This window comes from Oryzias melastigma, linkage group LG14, assembly GCF_002922805.2.
Source record: "Oryzias melastigma strain HK-1 linkage group LG14, ASM292280v2, whole genome shotgun sequence".
NCBI classification, from domain to species: Eukaryota; Metazoa; Chordata; class Actinopteri; order Beloniformes; family Adrianichthyidae; genus Oryzias; species Oryzias melastigma.
In genome coordinates, this window is record NC_050525.1 from 21,091,165 (window position 1) to 21,114,968 (window position 23,804).

General features: G+C 37.2%; 1 protein-coding gene across 1 annotated transcript; it reads left to right on the plus strand.

Moving 5' to 3' along the window:
* Positions 1 to 122: 122 nt before the first annotated feature.
* On the plus strand, positions 123 to 23,804 carry sept8a (septin 8a). The gene is made up of 10 exons (XM_024265486.1): positions 123 to 152; positions 8,929 to 9,043; positions 9,191 to 9,386; positions 11,464 to 11,650; positions 15,075 to 15,236; positions 15,870 to 15,966; positions 20,534 to 20,702; positions 20,787 to 20,919; positions 21,573 to 21,742; positions 22,908 to 23,804. Exons 1-10 carry the CDS (start codon positions 123 to 125, stop codon positions 22,909 to 22,911), a joined length of 1,263 nt encoding a protein of 420 aa, XP_024121254.1. The 3' UTR covers positions 22,912 to 23,804.

A 23,804-nucleotide genomic window follows, 5' to 3' on the forward strand; every position in this document is an offset into this window, starting at 1 on the left:
CTGTCAGCAGCAGCAGCTCGCCTCAGTTAGTTTAGCAGGCTAGTACGGAGAGAGACGAGGGCTGCTCCCGAAACGCCCCTGCTCAGTCTGCTGCCTAAAACACACCTAACACATTCCGCACCATGGCTGCTACGGACGTGGACGTATTTTCGGTAAGAGAAGGCTTCGGCGCGGTTTGCTAGCTCCTGTCTTTTTAGTAACTGAAAGTGCACCAGGAAGGAACAGGGGTTCACTTGGTGGGAATTAGGAAAAGTGTGTGAGCGTGTGTGGGTTAGCTGGCGTGTGTGGGTTTGTAGCTAAGCTTCTTCGCTTCTGGAGCCTGTTATGTTGGAGCTGCCGAAATGGTGGTTGTGAATTCTTTGGCTGGGACTTAATTTTTCGCTTATGACACGTAAATCTCCGTGAAATATGGGAATGTCCCTTGTTGAGAATTTATTTTTATTCTCACTGTTGATGTGTGCGTTTCCATAGACAGTAGGGTGTAACGCATTTCACAGTGTGGTCGCTTTAGACGTTATTAGACACTACATACATTCAATGTTAGCATGTATTATTTCATACCTGGAATCTGCTAACACCAAGATAATAATAGCTAGCATCAAAATACCTGTTCCATGTACAGTCACTATAATGAGGAATCCATAACCCACACAATAATAATTAAAAATATATTTTTTGTCAGTAACTAGGGTTTTATTTAAATAATTTAAAAAACAAGTGCTATTTTTTTGTAAAAAAATTAATACATGCACATTTAAGAAGTATTTTACTATTTTTTTTTTCAATTTCTTTATTTTTGCTGTATTGATATTATATGTTGAATATGTAATCTAGATTACACGTTACTTCTTTCAGCAAATTATTGATGGATAATTTTCTATTGGGCAGGGGCGGAGCTACAGGGGGTTTTGGGGCAGCTTTCCCCCCCAGCCAAATGCTTTGCCCCTCCCATTTTTGAGTCGGTATTAATATTATCATTATTCACAAAGTTAAATTCCCATTAGTTGTCACACATCGCAGTGTGTGAAATTTGTTCTTCGCATTTGACCCCTCCCCTGGGGGAGCGGTGAGCTGCAGACATAGCCGCACTCGGGAACCATTTGGTGGTTTAACCCCCCAATCTAACCCCATAATACTGAGTGTCAAGCAGGGAGGCATTGTGTTCCATTTTTAGAGTATTTGGTATGACTCGGCCGGGATTTGAACTCACGACCTTCCAGTCTCAGGGCGGACACTCTTAACACAAGGCCACTAAAAATGAATAAATAATCAATAGAAACTTTTTTATGTATTGCAAAAATAGCAAAAGCATTCATTTAAAATGAAGATTTGGATTATTTGCTTCGATAGTATTCAATAGTATTTTTAAACCTTTATTTGTAATGCCCTCCCTCCCCTTCATAAAATGTTTTAGCTCTGCCACTGCTGTTATTATACAGGAATATATTGGTGGTCTGTTCAATGAGTATGATTTTTTATAAATATACTTTGAGCTTTTATTTGGTAAAAGTTTCAGTTTTAATAGCACAATGCTCGCCATTGCATTTCACAATGGACCATAATGATAGTAGGTGGAGTGTTCTCAGATATTCAGTTGGAAGGCATCTAATGTTTTCCTAGTAACCAATGGTGTTGCAAGTCAGGTGTGACTCAATCAGGAGCAGTAAGGGTGCAGCTGAAAGTAAACTGTAAACTCCAGAGCTGCTGTCAAGCATACTTTATGGTGCAATGGTGAACGCACAGAAGGGGATTTAAAGGAGGTGATTAACTTTTTTTTTTTTTTTTTTTTGTCTGTCTTGAAAAGTCTCTTGAATTGAACAGTAAGCAGCACTGAGATGCAGGGATAAGGAGATTAAGTTCACACTCCGAGGACACTCCTACTTACTGGTGCAACATGTCTTAAATAAAGAACATAAAAAAAGAGGATGCAGCTTTTATTGCTCACTTGGCATTTTTGATTTCCGAATGCATTCCACAAAGGGGGAATTTACAGAAGATTTTTCAGAGTGGTGACTTCTTCCTCTTTTAAAAAAAAAAATACAAGATGGGAGGATTGATTTGTGCAAAAATGCTGAGAATGCTGGGGAACTGGCTGGTGTTGGCTGCGGCACATTTGCTCGACTTCCCGTCCAACTCTGAAATAAAGTGAAACCACATTGAACAAACTGTCAATGTTGCCTGGATGAGTGTGTGTGTGTAACAGGATTGTTGCTAATTATGTGGAACTATTGACAGAGATGCATGGTTGACTGGACTGTTGGCCCCTGTCGATTCTATGGAGGTTTAGTTCCAGGCTGGATCCATGCGAGCCAATCAATGCAGCCAACTGCTCGATGGCCCCTGTTGTGTTCATTCAGCGATCGCATCCGTTTGTGTAGGATAAAAAGGCGGTGTTCGCTTTAAGGGTTACATAATAAAATGCCCTACAACATATTTAGTACACAGTACAGTGCTTACTGACCCCGAAGAGTGCTGGCTGTCCCTCCAGTCTTGCATGCAGAGAAGGGAAATTAGTTTCATGAAGGACTTGAGGCCAAGAGACAAGAAGTGAGGAATTGGAGTCAGCGTTGGTTGGTTGGTTGTAGATCATATTTACAGACTTCTGTGTGTCGTCTGTGTTGTTAGCTGCATAAGAACATATAATCCAGTGCTGCCTTGAGGCAGACTTGTCATCACCAGTAATGTGAATGGATAATGACAGCCAAGCTTCAACATCTGTGTAAAAGCTTTTTTTTTTTAAAAAAAAACTGCAATGTACAAATTGATTCTGTGGGTATCGTTTAACAAACTGACATTTTATTTTAGTTTTTGTGTTAAAAAAACACGTTAAGCATTACACGTGCTTGTAATTCACGTGACTGATGGGCTAAATGGACTGGAGGCGATAGAGATTTCCGTGACTTCATGAGTGGCATTCTTGTTGCACCCAGTGAATCAGTCATTTTAAATCTGGCTGTCCTATTTCATTACATCCCATCTGATTTGTGATTTAGACACTAACATAAGGGGCATGTGTGTGTGTCAGAATTTTGTCTGCTAAAATTTTGACACATGAATTTTATGCTTCATATATCTTTAAGTCAATCCCTGCTAGCTTATCTTACTCTGGTATTGTGGATAGCTGAGTTGAAGGGGAATAACTGTCTTAGAATGATCCTCACAACACCTACAATTAAATGACAGTGAGAAATGTACCGAGCTGTTCTTAAACCAAATCACTGTCTGCGAGTGATTGGGTTTGCATGGCAGGGAGCGGTCCAATCGCTCTCTGCCATCTCTGTAGGAGTAATCAGACGGAGCAAAATTCAATTAAAGTGGAATTTGCTGCAACCAAAAAAAGACTTGCAACAATTAGTTGAATTCTCAGAGTTCTTCAGCTATATTTAATTTATTCCCCCTGGACCCAAATTGGACTCTAATAGAATCCACATTTTTTCCACGTCTGAAACAGTCTTTAATTAAATCAAGTTTATCTTAGTTTTTTGTCTTTTCTGATGTGTTTGACTCCATTCTTCACAAGCAAAAGAATGTCTAACATATTTTATTCTGTTTTTATCAGAATAGGTGTGGGATTTTTTGGGAGGATTTGTGTATTTAATGGGATGGTAACCAGTTTTTTGGACTCCTGTTTTGTCCAAATTATCATTAAAGCAGCTTTAAGATAACTAATGAACACGTTTTGTAATAAAGCATTTTTCCAAAATGATGCTGCTTAATTCAAGCCTTCATATGGAGTTTCTGAATACACCAGTCAGTGTGGTGCATTGTGGGGAATTTAGAGACAACTTCAAACAAATTCAAGTCATGTTTTTGTCCACTGTCCCAACTGTCATCAAACAGGAAGCACCAGCTAGCAGGCTTGCCATCAACATCCAGCTCTCACGGACCTTAAACTAGCACGTACACATGCCTGATTTACGAGAGGAAGAGATGAACCTGTCTGTTAAAACCATATAATAAAGGCAGCATACATAAGCCTCTCAAGACAAAATATTGTAATTTGAGACCCAAGTAATATGATTAGTTTGTGGCTTAATAGTCATATTTATCAGTTGTGTGTGGATTGGCTGATGTCTGTGTGTCACAGTTTCTGAGATTGTTTACGTGAACACTAAACATCTGAACATAATCAAATTTCTCTAAATAACCTGATAACTTCAGATGATATCTATATTAAACCCTATTGTTAATGGGTTTCCGTGTTGTAAACTCTGTTTTATGCGTAGCTGTGCACATTTTTAAGACCGTTTTTGCGCTCTGCGTACAAACCATTTGGCTATTGATGCTGAAAGTTAAATCAGGTTGAACTTTTACCAGTCAGGGACTCAGATTTGGTAGTGATGCATCAATGCCGTTGCTTTTAATTCACAGAAATGGCAATCATTTGAAATTTGGTTACGTAGGAGAAATTAATAATTGGGGTTTGTTCCCAGCCGGCTTTATGACACAAAGTCTTTCATATATGGGAATAGAGCTGTGAAAGAAAAAGCCTGGAGCAAGATTTGTGCTGCCTCGACATTTCACACTAAGCCTTTTCCAACTGTAGGTGGCGGACTTGCGCTAGTAAACAGTAGAAAAAGAGGAAGAAGTCCCTCCCTGCTTGTCCATTGTGAACACGTGTCACATGTCCAGTATGTCAGTAGCTTTACTAGTCTCCAAACTAATTGGTGAGTTTACCAATTACATTGTTTTTTATAATGACGAATGACATTGAACCCCTATAAGTTAAGTTGTCTTTTGAAATTTAGGATGAAGTTTAAAAAAAAATAGCTTTGACATTTTTGGTTTAAAAACAAACATAAGAGTTATAACACAAAATTGTTGGACGTGGAATAAATTCTTAGAACATTGTATGTACTTTAGTGGAGTTTCATCTGTGTATTATTTTTTTAGACATTTTTTCACAGCTTTTTCTTTGATTTATTTTTGGATTTATACATTTTTATTTTGTTTCTATACTTTTGATCTTTGTTATAAGGCATAAAAGCAGTTTGATCTAAAAAAATGTAGTAAAATGTATAACTCAGAATGGAGTTTTGTGGTCAGCTTCAGGCTCATTGTTGAAATATTGTTAATTATAATTAATATTTTTGGTTAAAAAATTGGGTTGTACAAAAAGACGGATATAGTATTGCCACAAAAAACTGTTTAAAAGATAAATCAACAGAAAAAATACTGAAAATATTATAATACTACTAAGGGTTTAGAAATCTATAAAATCTGATCAAAATACCCACTTATCTGATTTAATTTTGCTCTTTTACATGTGACAGTAACAACCAAAAGAAAAAAAAATAACAGAAAACAAAACAAGCTCCAGCTGTATTAAAGCCTTTTCTGTTTGAGTGTATATAAAAAGAACAACAAAAGTGTAAATCCTATTTGGCAGAACAATTCGCTTTGAAGGACAACTCTGAGGCTGTAAGTATCACAAACGACAGCAAGATGAGACCAAATGTTTGCAAGAAAAAATGTTTCCACATATAAACAAAATTGAAAAGATTCAGATTATGTTCTGAAATGTCATTTTTTTTTTTTTTTTAGTTTACCAGATACATCAGATCAGATTCCTGAGATGATCTGATTTCCCCAGTTATCACATCTTGAGCTCGGGTACGCAGACTCAGTGGTGCAAACATAAACATAAACTCTGGTTTGTTTGTTTGTCTCCTTTTATCCATTTTAGGGCATCTTAGTGAAAAATGTCCCAAAGTCAGGAAGTGCTACGAGATATTTGTTGGGGTTGATGATTTCGTTGGTTATAGAGTGTCAACAACAGTCGAATGTTTACCATAGATGCTTGATGTTTTAGTATATAGTGAAAACACATGATTTTTTTCTTTGATTCACAAAGATTTTATTTATATATATATATATTTTAATGTTAAAGTTGATCTTGAACTCATCTGTTTTATACTTTAGAATGTTCTCATGAGCTTATAGACAATTATGTTGCGGCCAAAGCTTAAAATATAAGAGAAAAAAAGCCCAAAGCAATTCATTCATTCATTGTTTAACTTTGCAGAACTTGAGTCAAATAGGGCAAAGTCCCAAAATTGTTTCCAGGTTTATTCTGAAAAGATTTAAGACCCTTCAACTAAATATATTCCAGCTGGTAAAGTGGGCTGCTTATTCATATTTTACAGTCAATTAGCAAGAACGAGTGTGACTCTTGATAATTACTAGTCCAAGCTGCAGATATTCTGTCTCAGGTCAGATGAAATGATGATGCTTTCTGCCAAAGACCTCAGGTTGTGGTAAATATTCACAGCCTCCCCCTGGTGTGTTTTCAGACATGAGCGGCAGCAGAGTGAGTCTGTGATGTTGCTGCTGCTTGTCAGGTGGAGGATCAGTGAGGCAGACAGTCTGCAGCTACAAAGCAGTCGGCTGTGGAAAGCAGCCAGAAGATGGTAAAAAGAGGGCAGAAAGGAGAGGATCTGCTGAGACTGATTTTTAAATTACGCCATTGATGTTTCAGTCATTTCTCTGTGGGTTTTTCCTCATAGTCACATGTACCTGATGCTTTTCTTCAATTTTACATTGGATATACGTTTGGATTTTTTGGCACAATTTACATTTTGTGCATGAAATAAGTTCAATTGGAATGTCAGTGGAGGACTTTTTAGTAATAATCAGCTCCTCTAAAGTACATTAGAGGTCAAAATAACATTTAGAAGTACTTTTGTCCCTCTTTTGACTGTACTACCTACCGTAGCTTTTTCATATCTTCAGCGCCTCGTTTTCTTTCCAGTCATCTGGGGCTCTTCTGTGCAGCCATTTCCTGTTGACCTGCCGATGCACGGACCTCGGAGCAGTGTTGTTTCCTCACTCTTGGACAGTTTACCAGAAGCTTTACATTCTTGTCATTTTTCACACTGCAACAGAAGTGTCAAGCTTTCTCTTAGTGGTTTGGTCTTTGGCCTGAATGTGTTGGGTTTTGGAGGTGGTGATTGTTGAAATTTGCTCATAAAATCTGTCATCGTCACAGCGCTAACATGTTTTTATTTATTTAAATACCCTTTAAAGTCTCTACACTTTTGCATCCATATCTGTGGTTTGGTTGAGTTTGAATGCGAACGTTTTGGGTTGGATCCTCACACACAAACCCATTGCCTCTTGTGTTCACTGAAATGATGTTGCGTGACATTTGCTTTAGTGTAGAAAGTCAAACCAGAAGAATCTTGTGAGTCACTGCTGCTGTTCGTCTCCTGAATTGCAGAGTTTTCACTGTTCTGGTTGGATGAGTTTTTAATAATTCTTTAGAAAAAAAGGTTTACAAGATACATTCTTTTTCAAAGTAACTTCAGTCATTTGTTTGTTATGAAGGTGTGGTGGTGTATTGAATAAGGACAATAGGTTGCAGAGACCTGAAGTTCATGTTTTTAGGCTTTCAGGGCAAGAAAGTCAGAAAATTTAGGTTATCGAGTGTTTCCCTTTGCATTGTTATTTGCATTAAAAACAATGTTTTTCCACACTTATTTACTATATATTCGTAACTTATATTCAGTAAGTTTTCTTTTTTTTCATTCACTTATTGGTTTGGTTTTTTTTTCTGCCACAAAACTGCAGCACACACCCTCCTCCTTCAGGAATGTATTCGAGTATCTCCAGCTTTCGTCAACAAGCTAAATACCACAGAGAAGCATACATGTTGTCCAACAACTTTACAGTGAGCAGGAAGTGAAGAGGGTGACACAATTTCATCTTTCTGATTCATGAATAACTCCAACTCACTTCCACCGATTTTACTTGGCAGAGGATTTAGTCAAAAAATGACTAGAATGAGTATGTGTAAACACAGGAATGAGGCTTAGATGTTATCTGAAACTGGAAAATGACACTGTCATGTGGAGGCACAATGTGCAGCCCTTAAAACTAGTCTTTTTTTTTTTACATCACTACTTCAATTAGAATTTTTGGCTATCCCAACTAAACACAACTTTGTTTTGCGTCGTCTTTGCACCATAAAATCATACACATTACCAAGTCAAAGTCCTTTACTTTTATTGTTGAGATATATAGATTACTATAAAACACAAATAATAATATATAATATAGTTAAAAAAGTGTGTATGTGGTGTGTTAAAATGCTCAATTCGTGTCAGATTACTACCGCTGTCAGACACAGGAAGCCCTGTGTTTTGTCTCCTCTTAAACTTCCACAATGATTATCACTCATTCTTTTATGTTGCTCCTGTGTCACAGTAAGGAGTGAACTGCTGTGCATTCACGGCTCGCCTCCACCTCTCCGTTCAGTATGGTTTGTTAGTGTTTAGCCGAGCTGCGCTCAGCTTCCTGACGGCTGACATCAGCCTTCAAGTATGCAGTCCTTCATGGCTTAGCCAGATGAGATCCTGTGGCTCCGTTCATCTTAAGGTGCTGAGTGCTGCCCTTCTCTAGAGCTTTTTTATTTGAGGTGTGGATAAAGAATAGTTGCATTCCATCACAATACGCTTCTTTGAAAGTTCTGTAAAAGTTTGTGATTGAAGGGATGAATTGAAATAATTGTCTTTTCCTTTATAATGTGCTATAGCAACATTATTTTAATAATTTTGTCTTTAATACTACAGTTCATATCTCAAACTACTGTTAAAAAGATACCTTTCAACTATTTTGACTGACTTTTGCCTAAAAGTAATGCTATTTTCAGTTTCCAAACTTTACATCTGATACTTTTTGGAGTGGTTGCAGTATTTGAACCATTTCTGGTTAACATGAATGTGAAGGCTGCGTTTAAAGCCCGGGCTTTGATTACCTACCTGATAACGCACAGAGCTGATGGGTTTTCCAGCATGAACGGGGTGGATTTGATGTTTATTTTAATAGCAACGTGAGCATTCCTTCTTTTGCCTCTGGGTAATGTCATTGCCATGTGGTTCCTCCCTTCCCCTGCACTCAAGTATCAATCTTTTGTCTTGTGCTCCACAGAATGAAGAGAAGCGAAACCTCAGTTTGGGTGGCCATGTTGGATTTGACAGCCTTCCTGACCAATTGGTCAGCAAATCGGTCACACAGGGTTTTTGTTTCAACATTCTGTGCGTAGGTAAGTACTATTCAGTAACATGATATCATTTGCTCTTGGGGATGTTGGTTCTTTCATGTTTTGGTGCTAAAAAGGTTAAAATCTGCTTTACTGCCCCGAATGATTAAAAAAAATATATATATTTTTTTTATTTCTGACTATTCACAGGTGAGACTGGGATTGGAAAATCCACATTAATGAACACTCTTTTTAACACCATGTTTGAAAACGAAGAGGCGAGCCACTACCAGAACGGCGTCTATCTGAGGCCACGAACGTACGATCTGCAAGAAAGTAGCGTTCACCTCAAACTTACCATCGTTGACACTGTTGGCTTTGGTGATCAAATCAATAAAGATGAGAGGTGAGTTTGCTGGTTTTAGTCTGATGCTAGTCAGTTTTTCCTGCTGATATTTAGTCTTGTCTCTTGTGAGATCATTGACCATTCCTAAGTTTTGCTTTTTTTTTTCATCTTTGTTGAATAAAAGAGGGATAAGCCTAGAGGGAAAAAAAGAGGAAGTTGTTTTTTGTAATTTATTTTAGAACATTAAACTGTGGAATGAAGCTTGTTTATGCAGAGGCCAACAAGCTGCACTCTCACGCCCTTCGATGGCAACCGTCTCTGTAAATGTTATAACCAATACTCTGAAGGACAGACTGTGCAGTTGGTTGTAAACGCCGCACTATGTCAGGAATGGTGATGGTGGATAGAGGTGGGGATGAGTGCATCTGTATTTCTCCAAAGTAGATGCAGACAGCGCGCTCCATCTTTATTGTAACAAAAACTTGGCTGTAACAGCAGTAACCTGTCCAAACACTGCTAAAATACACCAGATTCTAGCGAAGAGGTGCACAGCGTTTTGCCGTCCAATTGAGACAGCTAGTGGCACTGTAGTTTCAACAGGTGTGTGCTAGTGGTACACACGTGGAACACATGACTTAAGTGTTGTCAATTAAAGACAAGTGCAGGAAGTTTAAATAAAAATGGTGGGAAAATGAATACGGCTGCCAGCACTGTAAAAAACAAGGATTATATTAACAGGATGAAAGTTCATATTGTGCCTCAGTAATAATACATTATCTGACATAAAATGTAAAATTGATTAAAATGCAGCATTGCAAATTTTATTTCCACATTTATTGCTCTTTAAAGTGAGAAGGTCGTTTGATATACTTTGCATTTTGGTTCCTAATTTGGAGATTATTTACTTTAAAATGTACTATTATTGTAAAGACACTTTAGTATTTATTAATACTTTTATTTTATTGTTGGAAAGGGTTTAAATTAATATGCTCTATTTTAAATTGTTCCAAAAAAGGTTTTGAAGAAAATGAAAAGATATATTTGTTTTAAAAATAGTTGTATACCATAGATTACCAAGATAATATATTGATTATTGCAATATTTTCCATATCGTGATACTGTCTGTATTGTGAATCGTATCATATCATGAGTTACCCTGAGATTCCCAGTCCTAATGGTGGACACTAAATGCTGGAGATTTAGCTTAAAGCAGGAAGCTAAAAGTTTAATTCATAAGCTTTTACAAGTTAACGAAAAACAGCTAAGCTTCAACATGACAAAACTTGAACCAGATAGAAACAAAAAGAGGTTTTGAATTGAAAACCACAGCCTTAAATACACAGTGGGATAATTCACTTACTGAAGACAGATGTGGACAATAAGCAAAAAATAGTTAAACTGCAACTGAGTGAACACACAATCAGAAAAGAGGACATGTCATAAACCAAAGAAAGCACACCGTAAAATGAAATGGGTACCGTGCTCACACACCAAGGGCTTTCTGAAGGCCAGAGCGTGAACATTCCTGAGAGAAGATTGAAGATTCATGTTAAAGGTAGAGGACACATGAGTGGAAACACTCTGCATGCCATGAGAAACAACGCTCTTTTTGACTTGCACTCATAAAAACATGTTTTTATCTGTCATATTTTTTTTTAATCTTCTTGTTCATTCCTGCTCAGAGGAAGTAACCTCAGTGGATCAAAAAAATGACGTGTTGAGTGCTGTCATTTTAGAACAAAAAAATCGGACAAACTTTGAAGCCAGGAGGAAGACGTTCACTTTATCTTCTCTCTCTGAAATTCATAGGGGTATTATATCCAAGTGTGCAAATGACCTCAAATATTTATAATCAAAGTGATGACTTAAGAGGGTTTTTTTTTATTATTTCTAAACCAATGATTGTGTTTAAGCTGCCTGTAATTAATTTGAAACTGTCTTGCAATCGGAGCATATGAAGATGTAATCTGTACAAGTCTAAGCTGAGATCTTGGCTCTGTGTCAGATCGCAACTGGGAAACATAACAAGTCTTTAACTTTTAACAGATGATTAGCTTATGAATGAATGACGAGATAATTATTTTGACTTCGAGTCGCATAAACGAACTCTGACATCTTCTCTTGGATCTCTTCGCAGCTACAAGCCCATCGTTGACTACATCGACACTCAGTTTGAAAACTATCTTCAAGAGGAGCTGAAGATCAAACGCTCACTTTTCAACTACCATGACACCAGGATCCACATCTGCCTGTATTTCATTGCACCAACGGGACACTCCCTCAAGTCTCTGGACCTTGTGACTATGAAGAAACTGGATAGTAAGGTAGGACTAACAGACACACAAATGCACATATTTATTTTTGAGGCAAAACTAAACTCGCGTTAGAGGGTTTTTCTGAGCTCAATCTTCACTCTGACTATGGTGGTTTTAACTGAAATACGAGATTCCTTACCATTCTGAAGGGATTAAAAAATGTTTTTGTATCAATGTCATAGGTTAATCAAAAACCCTGGCCATTGTTGCTAAAAAAGGAATTCATTTTTTGACCTTGGTTTAAAGGTAATTTTTTTTCTGTAGGTAGATTATCATTCAATTGAATTTTATTTATGATATGCCAATTGCACAAACATAAAGTCAGTCATAAAATATAAAGAAAAGCTGATTGCTAAAATAAACAGACTAAACTAAACTGAGCATTCCTGCTTTTAAACCTTCCTTTTCGGTAAGGAAAAACTCCTAAAAAAAAAAGCAAAAAAAAAAATGGAATCTGAAATCTCTCCCGCTTCTCCAGAGGGGAGTGGGAAAGACGGACAACACATGAATCACACTGCACCAAACAGAAGCATGGAGAACTAAGTGGAGAATAAATGAAAATAAAAATAGCGGAAAGTCGATATATTTTATTTAATTCAGTTTTTTCCTGCGTGTAAAACTGCGTTCATATAGTAAATAGGAATGTAGGCCATAACCAGCAATTTGATATAGATGCCAGTTTTGTGCTATCCTAGGCATGTTTACATTAAAAGTGGGGTCATCTGGACCCCATAAGATAGCACAAGGGTCAATGTTTTATGTTTGCATATGACACATTTGCATCCAGTTATGCAAGTCGATACCCACTCTGCAAAGCACATTCTTCAGTGGGTTTATAACTTTGCTTTGCTGTAATTCATAATATTTGTAGTTGATATAAGAATTCTCAACATTTGTTGCCGTTGGATTGCAAAGATGTAAAAAAGTTCTAATCCAAATTGTCTAATGGAGACAAATATTTGTATCTGTGTGTTTTGTTTTTAGATTAAACTGATGCTCAAGTATAGAGCTAATTCAAGCTTTCTTCTGTTGTTTGCCCAGTGTCCTAGTGCTCATAACTACCTTTATCTGGACTGTAGAAGTGACTGAACGGCGGTCTGTGTTCTTTTAGCTAAATTCAGAACAAAACAGATGGTGATCTTGTGTCCAAAACCTGCCGCCCTACCTATGCCAAATGCCTGCGTGTCTCCTAGCTTTCTCTTGAAGGTATTCAGAATTACTGATTTGCATTTCATGCGTGTATATATATTTTTTTAATTCCTGAGAAAAATAATTATATTTTTTAAAATACTAGATTTGTTGTTTAGTTGCTGTCTCACAGTAATCTAGCTCAAAATGGAAAAAAAAAAACTATGTTTTTGACTGGGGATGGCAGACCACATAGATCCAAATTTAGCTTTATTGTTCTCCTACCAACCAAGAGTGTGGGGAAAACCTGGCACTCATAAATCACCAACATTTTCTCTCAATTTTAAGCTTTTTTTATACAATATTTCAGCCTTAAAAATGCAATAAAAAACAGTTATCCTGAGTAGGTGGGGTAGATAAGTATAATTGTTTGGTCTATTCCAGCAGTCCAGCTGCAATGAAAAAGATCAACAGTTACTTGTTTTTTGTCTGTATAAATAAAGGAAAAGATGCTGCAAAGCAAACAATTGGAAAATTGCACAGAGAACAAAAATGGCTTTGTTGCTTTGAAATTTTTATTCTATTTTACTGAGGTGTTTTTTCCAGTTTTTTTTTTACATTTTGATTCATACATATCCAAAGGGGACAAAAGATTCTATTTTCAAAACAGAAGATTTTATTTCTTGAGCAGTGTAAATGGGTCCATACTAAAAACAATCATTAAAGCTAAACTTGCTAAGCTTTAATTAATAAAAAGACATTTATTGTAATATGATCTGGAGTAAAACATTACTTCCCAGCTTCTTTTCAAAGCATAGCAATAATAAAATAAAAGCGCTGATTTCCTTTTTGGCAATAGAGACATTTCGTTCAAGCATTTTTTTTAAATAAACTTTCTATTTAAAAACATGGAGGTTTGTTGCTAATAAATTTGAGATAAAATATTAATTCTAGCGGAAATCACAGCTGCTTACTCTTAATGTTGATCTGTCACCACTGTTAAATACATTAAACACATCCTTTCCCGTGATAAAAATATTAACTTCTCAGTGATTATTCTGCTTGCAAATTTCTTTCATGTGAACACAGATGGTCCTCAAAGTTGACAAAAAAAAAACTCTGAACTATTTTGGGGTTCTCTTTAGTCAGCTGGGAAAACCCAGCTATGGGAAATGAAGCAGCACTGCTGTCCACTGTTTTCTTAGTGGCCACATACATCCATCTACCCTCCATCTCCTCTGGTGACCATACAAGGCCGTTCACAGCACGGAATTAGTGAATGTACTTGATTAAATCAGAGCTGAGGCCTTAAAACAGCTGCTCTGCTGCAGATTATTGATTCAATAAAGTATGATGAGGCTGTGATTGGACTCCTAATGAGAGCTGGCTTTTGCTTTGAAGCCCACCGTGGAACTGATGAGGAGGGAAAGTGTGGGAGTCTTCCCATCGTCCCAGTCAGTGTTCAAGCCATAACAGCTGTGTGAAGGAATGCAGGCGACCTCTTGTTTATTTCTCTGCTGGATGTCGATAGAGTGCAGTTACTCATCACACTCACATGATGGAATTTAGGTTCTGATTGAGATAATTTAGTGTTGCATTTTAATTATGCTTTATTTGGGGAAAAATCAGCTAAATCCAAAAGAAATGTGTGTTTTGTTTTCATTTTTTTAGAATAAAAACCAAACGAGCATGTTAGATATTTGATTAAAAATCATTAAAGGAAATTTTATTTTTAGTATTATTGTTGAGTTTCTGGATTTAAACATAATTGACTATAATTGTTAGCCTCATAAGTTTGATACGTATTTTAATAGAAATGACTGATTACGTTTATTTTCTAAAACTTTCAGACTCAAAATTTACACCATGAAAATTTAAAGAGACAAAATTTTCATTTGTGTTTTTTTCTGACTCTATTGCATGTTTGGAATTAACCAGCTGTTTTAAAGTTATTTGTTTTCACATTATTGGTCATTTTTATTCACAAAAATGTTTTTATTAACACAAACATATAAGAAACGATGTTACATTTTCTATTGTGACTTATATATTTTTTTTAAATACACATTTTTTTTTTACATCCCAAAGAATTCTGACAGTTTCCCTGTCTGCTGTCATCATAATCATCATTATCAGACATGATTCATGCTTCTTGGCCGAAAGCACCCACTTCACATTCATTTTATGCTCATCTTCAACACAGACTTGCTATTGGGTGTGAATTAAATACATTTTTTTGTCTTATAAAAGCAACTGTTCCTTTTATATTTAACTCTTTCTTTGTTTTTTTTTGTCCTTTCTTAAGGTCAACATAATTCCCATCATTGCCAAAGCAGACACCATCTCCAAGAGTGAGCTCCATAAATTTAAAATAAAGATTATGAGTGAGCTGGTGAGCAACGGTGTGCAGATTTATCAGTTCCCGACAGATGATGAAACCGTCAGTGAGATCAACTCCTCCATGAACGTAAGTCACCTTCCACTAAACGCCACAGACAATCCCGGTCACTGCATGCAGATGAAACTGTGTTTTAAACGTCTAAAAGCATCGTTCTTTTGGCTGATTATTGCTTTTAGACTATGTTTTAACCACACAGTCATCATGCTTTGATGCTACATTGGCAAAGCGACAGTTTAGTTTTCCCTGGCACCAATTCTCTACAGTATCCTGATCTATTCATAGTCCGTTACATCAGTGCCCACATGCACTGGCTTGTTCCTCGTAGCTTTAAGATGCCTCCTGGTTTCCACTCCCCTCTAAAGTCTGGCTGCAGCATATCAAGCATTTTTTCCACATAGTGCCTCACTGTTTGTCTTAATGAAGTATAGAGGCTCTGAGAGCAGCAATAAACTGTTTAATCACTTCAGCATTACAAGACTCTTGAACCTAAGAGCTTCAGTTCATGGTGTTGAATATGGTTACACTTTGCTTTAAAAGTAAGTCAGTAGAATAACTTAAATTTTACATAAAATGGGAGTTTGATGTGGAAATGATGTAGAAAATGTAAAAAAGAATGAAAACATGGTACAAAAAAAAATCAAAAAATTCCACAGTGAGCTGCTATTATTTTTATTTATTTTAATTTTTCTTTTTGTGCAGGCACATCTGCCATTTGCTGTGGTTGGAAGCGTGGAAGAGGTCAAAGTGGGGAACAAAACAGTGAGAGCTAGACAGTACCCTTGGGGTGTTGTGCAAGGTAAGAGCCGCCATGAAGCACAACAGTCGCTACTTGTGTGTCTGAGTTTCACAAGCAAACACAATTAGGCTTAAATAGGACCAACTGTTCTTCTGCCAGACGGGGACATGCCCTGAGGCCAATCTGTGTTTTCTCTGTAGCCCATTTTCTGCAAATGCTATAAAGTAATTTAAGGAAAACATTTTATTTAGAACAATTCCATTTTTGCTACAAATTCTGTCCTCTACAAGTAACTACTTCTCATTACAGGGATGAGATTTCTAGCATTTACTTTTTAAACTTTCTACAGCACATTTCAAATATTTATCTGGGTTGATATTCTCAAATGTCACTTAAATTACATCTTATTTGTTCATGGTTAAAGCAATGCAAGCAGAAGAAATGCACAGAAAAAGTTAGTCAAGAATTGTTAAAGACCCACTCTGATTGTCTTTTGACGTATTTTAAAAGCGTTTCCATCGCTTCTTTTAATTAGGATTTTGTTGTTTTTATCCAAAATCATAAATCCTATTGTTTTCTAGGACATAGTTTCTGCAGGGTGGCAGCAGTTCATCAGGAATTCACCCCTGAGTTGAGGACAAGTCTGTTAATGCAGAGCAACTACGCCCCCTTTCCCCTTCTTGTTGCAGGGAGTGTCAGATCCGCCAATTGACTGTATACAATTAACTGGACTGATCGAGTGTGATGTCACCTGTAGAAAATGCCTTTCTTCCGGCTCCAGCAAAATGAAGTCAATTTAGTCACCATTTTTCCACGATACTGGCGCTACCATGTTGGAGCCAGACGACAGTGACTGGTCAATCAGTCTGAGTCAACGTTTCTATGGCAACTAATGTCGCTAATAATGAGTGAGCTTATTTAAAGTCCACATCTAATGAAAGTGGAATCAGGAGAATCTGTCAATCAAACATTCGAGGTGGGGCCAGCGGGCATCACATGCTTTTATGGAGGCATCTGATTGGGCAGTTTATAACTTGAATAACTAACTATAAGAAAAAATATCTTGGGAGGGGGATTAGGATTAGCTAGAAAATGTAAAAAAAAAAAAAAGGTAATTTCTGACAAATATAATGACTGAGTAATAACTGTTTCCTTATCTATAGAAGTCTAATGGATCTCAGCTTCTTGGAGCCAGCAGTTACTACTTTTTTGGAACATGTGGGGGGAGGGATCACCCAGTCCAGTTCTCTTATACAGTCAACAATGTACTTTTTAAATAACACATACAGTACTCTTTTTTTTTTTGTTGTTAGCTCCTGATTCACAGTGGTTTGAATAAAGAAATCCTCAGAAATGCAAATTTGAGCTTAATTTTATTTGCATATGTCCTCCATCATCAGAAAAATACCGCAATAATATTTTAAAACCACCAAAAAAACACAATTTTCTTCTGAGTGGGTTTTTAAAGAGATCAGATCCAGAAAATGTGTTCACACTGTAACCAGTAAAACCTTCAACAAAGCCCCATTCAGACATTACTCATGTAAAACACAGTGTTAGGGAAATCTATATGTTTACAGAACTCACACCAGACATATTTTATGTCTGTAAATGCAATGAAAATAACATGCATGTGTGCAGAGTAGAAGTCAGTAGTCTTTGCCATGTTAAATATTATTAAAGTCTCAAAATTTATGCGAAAATTGCTCAATGGAAAAATAGGGTAATACAATTTAAATATTGAAAAACCTCCTTACAGTCCTCCTATTTATGAAAAATCTGCACTCAGGTGGTTTTCCTTCCACAATGTATGGAAATACATTGACAGAATATTGTGTTTTGTATACTGGGGGAAAAAAGCTTCCTGCTTGTTGCAGCATGGTGACGGCACCCCACTGTTAGCCTGTTTATTTATGTGCACACCCTTTTACTACTGAGGTGTGACTTCCTGCAGAGTGACTCTGAAGCCCGAGCGCATTTGTTTTATTTATCTTTGTGGAGGCAGCATTGTGTTTCCCTGTTTTCCGCGCCACATTCCCGTCCCAGTGAACGGGTTTTGTTACTCCTCGTCATCTCCGCCGTCCTGGGAGGTTCGTCTCCCACAGCCCGTTTCTCTTTGGAGCCAAACGCCTTCATTTATTAACGCGACACAGAAACGTGTCGTGAGAATATGACCACTCACAGGGGTGTTATCCTCCCAGAGAAGATCCTGCCCTTCCTTCCCTCCTCCCCTCTTTCCGGGTTCATTTCTCTCTTTCGCTGTCCCTCCTATCCTCTCCATCATCCAATGACCGCTCTCATTCCTCAGCCCTCGGAGGACATTCTGCGGTTATTTGTTCAGCCAGCTTTACGTCTCCAGGGGGACAAATTCCTAAGGAGTCAGTGTGAGACAACAGCTCGGTTCAGTAACAGATTAATGTCAAGTTATTTTTAAATAAAAAGGACAATAGTAAAGTAAATTAGGTTTTAAGAATTGTTATCAATGTTTAGTTAACCTTTAATGTTTTTTTTTCTTTTGATGAAAGTTTCTATAAATGCAAGAAATGATCAGTTGTGTGTAAAAATCTAAAGGTCTTTACAGTCTCAGTAAATTGAGACAAATCAAGGTCATCTTTTGAAGGATAATTACCAAATTGAAGAACTTTGAAATTACATAGTTTGCTTTTTCTTGGTAGATTAAAAAAAATCTGTTTCTTTAAATGCTATTTTATTCATTCATCATCTGCGGTTGAAGAAAAGTGTTTAGTATTTATCTCTTTCATTTATGTAAAATGCAGATCTGTCATTGTGAAGCGTTTGTCCGTGGCAGCTGTTATTTAGAAGGGTTATTGTAGCCTCTCAAAGAGCCATGGGAAAGTTTCATTCCACTCCAGGGGAAAACAGAGGATTGACTGTTTCCTGACAAAGAGAGTTGGTAAAGGGCCTCAGCGGGTGTGTGCTTATCTTTCCTCATCATCTGAACTCTGTTATCTCTGATGAGCTGACGTCTGTAAGACCCGAGCATCTCTTTCACCACGCATTAGTTCTTATAGAAAACGGAGCCCAACAAAAACTGGAAACAGCTTTCTACCGCTGAGGTCACATCTCTTTGGTGAAGCAGCCTTTTAAAATATTTTGTGTATTGAGACGTGGAATGACTGCCGCACCAAAACGCAGTTTTGCCGTTTACGGTTGCAAATCTGATGCCAAAAAATGAACAGAAATTTGTAATTAAATATGTTATGTGTGCTTTTGAAGTTAGGTTGCTGTATATTTTTTGGCGCATCATCTGAGTGTCATCAGGACACTGGACACATGAGCTTCTGTTGGTGTGTGCTCAGGTATTTTCAGGCCTCACTGCTGCATCAGTCAGAAAATTGGCCTCCATTCTAGACCCAGTGGGGGGCGGACTGCTACAGTTTGTGGAGCATGGATATTTTCCCAGAAAACTGCAATTTTCTTTGCCTTAGTTTGTGTTTTGACGGTGACCTGAGTTGAGCTCCAGCCACCACAGTATAGATACATCCCATCTTTTAAAGAGATTTAGTGTTTCAAAGACACGCCTGCTTTAACATTTGTTGTGTCACTGTTGTTTCTGTTTTCTCAGAGCTTGCAGCTTGTGCTGGCATTTAAACTCAGCATGCATCCTTTTAGCCGTCTCTCTGCCAAATTGAGATTCATGGCAGCGTCTCAAACGGCTTCCTTTCAATCTGTGCATGCTCTTTAGGTCTAGTGGAGTTCCAGAAAGCGTTGCAGTCTGAACTCAGCAAAAATTGTGAACTTTTTTCTTAAAACTGTTTAAAAAAACATATATTTGCTTAAAATATTCAGGTTGAGACTTAAATATGTGTGCATCCCATACTCAGAAAAAACATCTCTCCTCTGTGACACAGATTATCATTTCGTAAACTATCTCTAATATTCACTGTTTTGCTTTTTAAACATGGAATCTACACTTTTTTTGTCCCTAAAAGTTATTGCAGCCATTAAACAATGGGTACTGAAAATACATTTTTATGTACGCCTGACTGTGTAAAGACTGTGTAATTTTTAAGACATTTTCTGCAGTGCAGAAGGAGTTCATTAGAAATTCAATTCTAGGTTGTGGGTGGGACTGTTTGCACCGAAGTTACGCCTACTTTGATATCCCAGCATTCCTTTGTTTGCACTCACTTGCTAGCTTATAGCATCCCACAAGTCCAAGCTAACATTAGCCAAGCAAAAAAAAAAAAAAAAAAAAACGGCTAGTAACATCAGCCGTACAGTTTTGAGCCAAATGGCAGCTTGAAAAAGGAAAGTAAAAATGTTAATGCATCTATTTCTCTGCAAGTAGATGCTTCAAATTTGTAGTGGAGAAGGGAGACTTTGGCTGCATCACAAAATTCTCAAGCTTTTTAATGCTGCAGAAAAATGCTACAAGAACATGTTAAAAACATGATTTTCATTTGAGTGGGTCTTTAAATATGTATTTTATGCTTTTAGGATCTAAAATTAAAGTTACATGAATGTTGGATCAGATCTCTCTAAATAAGGCACATTTGCACATCATTAGCGACTGACATGCAGACTCATTGACTCAATTAAATGTTATTAAATGGAAAATCTGGGTTGAACTTGTGTTTACGTTGATGTTTTTGTTTGGTTTTAGTTGAGAACGAGAGCCACTGTGACTTTGTAAAGCTCAGAGAGATGCTGATCCGAGTCAACATGGAGGATCTGAGGGAGCAGACTCACGCACGCCACTATGAGCTGTACCGCCGCTGCAAGCTGGAGGAGATGGGCTTCAAAGACACGGATCCTGACAGTCAACCAATCAGGTAAAATAAAAATAAAAAAGTAGAAAAACCTTCTAAGTCAGACCTTTTCTGTCCATCTTCACGTAATCCTCTGTCTTCTTATAGCCTTCAAGAGACCTATGAGGCCAAGAGGAAAGAGTTCTTAGGCGACCTGCAGCGGAAAGAAGAAGAAATGAGACAAATGTTTGTCAACAAAGTGAAAGAAACTGAAGCAGAACTTAAAGAAAAGGAGAGAGAGGTCAGTTTATTCTTTATGGTTTTCAAGATAAACTTCAGATTTATGACTTCATACTGTAGGTGTGGCTGCTGAGTTTTACATGCAATCAGCACAGCAGCAGCTTGATTTGATTTTTAATTTTGGCAAACATAATCATTTGTAGAAGCAGATTTGTGTGTGTAGCTGTTGGGTCTCATATCTGCTCCACAGCTTGAACACTTTTCCTTTTCTCCTCTTTCTGGTTGTTGGTGGACAGGGATATAATAAAATGAAATGAAAAACATAGCTTTGCTTAGGCTTTAGCTCTGTGGAGAAATCAATTCTTCAAGTCTGGATAATGCAGGTTACCATGGTGCGCTAAAATATCGTTGATCTGCTGCTCTGTGTGCAGACGGTGACTTTTGATTGGAGTTTGCGTATAAGTAAGGGACAAAAAACATAGCATAAACTAAAATAAAAACCTTATTTATTTAAATTTTAAGTTCTGTTTTCCTGTTCCATTGGACATTAAATCTAAATTAATTTCCAAATCAAGATTTTTTTTAGTTTTCCTGCATGAAATATCAGATTTTTGAGAAGCAACTTTGTAGTTTTTAGTGAGGATTCTGAGGGACGCCTTCCAAACGGAGTTTAAATACTCATGTGTTCATCTCTAATCATGAATTCCCCCCCAGTTGCATGATAAATTCGAGCATCTGAAGCGGACGCATCAGGAGGAGAAGAGGAAGGTGGAGGAGAAGCGCCGAGAGCTGGAGGAGGAGCTGAATGCTTTCAACAGGAGAAAGATGGCCGCCGAGACCCAGTCCTTATCTCAGCCTCTCAAGAAAGACAAAGACAAGAAAAAGTAAGAGCACTTACCTCTCTCTTATTCCTTCTCTTTTAGCCCATAACAGACAGCTGCTTTTTCTCCCTTTGCTTATAAATAACCCTCTTTACTGCATGGCTCTCTTGTTTGGCTGATTATTTACTGGCAGGATGTCGACTCCGTCCAACACAGGCCAAACCTTCAAGGAGTGTGCTTACTGCTAACTTTCACTAATACAAAAATATTTCAGCTTTAATAAGAGTCTGGCATGCGTGAAGGAGACTTCCTGCCTTTTTGTTCTGCCCAGCCTAACATTTCCTGTTCCTCCACTCTTTCCTTTAAGTCTGCCCTCATCACTCTGGATATTTAGGAAGGAGGGAGGGAGTTTGCTTTCTGAAGGTGATTAAGAATTCACCTTAGGAGGACAAAAATACTGATTTACGTCACATACGTGATCGTTTCTTCAGTGAGTTTTGGATATCTGCAGTTTTTAGTTGCAACAGCTCCAGCTGTTTGCCCAAACATTATCGTTGGTGAAGAAGAATCTATTAGACATGCATGCATCAGGCCTGACGTGTGAAAGCCTCACTCTAAAAATGTGTTTATGCGAGGTTGGGTGGAAATCGGTCTGAAGTAGAGCCGACACATTCCAGCAGAGCAACTGAAACGGGAGCTTTTTGACTCATCTGGTTTCAAGATGATCCATTCAAAGAACCCATCCACATTCTTTCGATCTAAACCCTGATGTCACATCAGTCAAGAGACGACATGTTCAGGAACAGACATTCTGACCTAAGATCATTCAGGAATTCAGGTTTTTGTTTAGCTTTTGTCATTTTGTGATCTATTTAGAGTCATTTATGACGTTTTTTGAGGCATCAACAACATTTTCTGGCTTTTTTTAGTGGTTCTCATGGTGATTCATGGTTAGTATTGTGTTGTTTTTATTGGTTTTATGGCTCCACCTTGTGGCTGCTCGGTTACACTGCTGTTTAAAAAAACAATCTTCCATTTTGAGAGTTTGAGGCCTGTTATTTTATATTCTAGTTAACATTTATAATATAAAAAAAGGGGCTAACACAAAATCTAAAGCTTTACTTTTACTAATAACTTTCCATGCTTCTGACCTTTAGGATTGAAAAATATAACTTTAATAAAAAAGTTCTTCATTTGTTCATTTATTTTTTGTTTCATTGTTTTTCAGTTAATTTATGGCCGCTGTACATCCATCCACACATGACCATGGATTTGTTCTCCATCACCATAGCAACGACTACATCTGTTTGTTTTTTGTTTTTTTTGCTTCTTTCTTTTATTTTTTTGACATTCCATCTTGACACATGGACCAAAGACACTGAGGATGACGATGGTGAAGCCACGGGAGAAAAAAGGAGGAAACATTCACCTTCCATCTGTGACCATCTCATTAATTCAAGATCTTTCTATGTTGTTTTTGGACACTTTTATATCTTAACTATATATGCATTTTTTTTCTACCTGGTGATTGTAATTTTTTTCTCTTTGTTTATTTTGTGTTTCACCCTAAACTATAAGACGACGCATTAAAAGCTCACAAACATTTGGACTTGGTACTACATCGTAAACGCACCTGGGCGATGTATTTATGAGGCATTTTATTGGTGTCGAGGACAGAAAGAGTTTTTGTTTCAACCGTTTTGAAAAATCTCTCAGGTGTCGTTTAATAAGCCTGAAAATTTAGCTTAGTAAAATAAACCTGTGCATCAAAATGTATTTGATTAGCAATAACCGAGTACCTGTATAAATGCATAGATTGGATTTATAAAGGTACTCCAAAAGTAGTCCTTAAAATCTATGCAATATTCTGGTGCTGTAACTTTTTTGTAGAGTTTACCAAGTTTTATATGCAAAATGTACTAGTTGATAAAAACATGTTGTAAGGTGTTTAAGGCTAAAGGGCATTGTGTTCAGGTTAACAGACAAAGTTATGTGGACTCACAAACATGAAGCCACAAATCATTTAAGCCTGTTGTTGCTGTAAAAGTTAACCCCAGACTTTGATGAGAGTGCAGCTGTATTTACTGTCTGTATTTGGAAATAAATACACCCCCACACTTCCTGA

Excerpts from the sequence above, each read along its gene's own strand:
- sept8a (XM_024265486.1), top strand. The coding sequence starts at position 123 with ATGGCTGCTACGGACGTGGACGTATTTTCG. Across the intron at positions 9,044-9,190 it reads TTTCAACATTCTGTGCGTAG|GTGAGACTGGGATTGGAAAA; the intron begins GTAAGTACTATT and ends GACTATTCACAG. Across the intron at positions 15,967-20,533 it reads CCCTTGGGGTGTTGTGCAAG|TTGAGAACGAGAGCCACTGT; the intron begins GTAAGAGCCGCC and ends GTTTGGTTTTAG.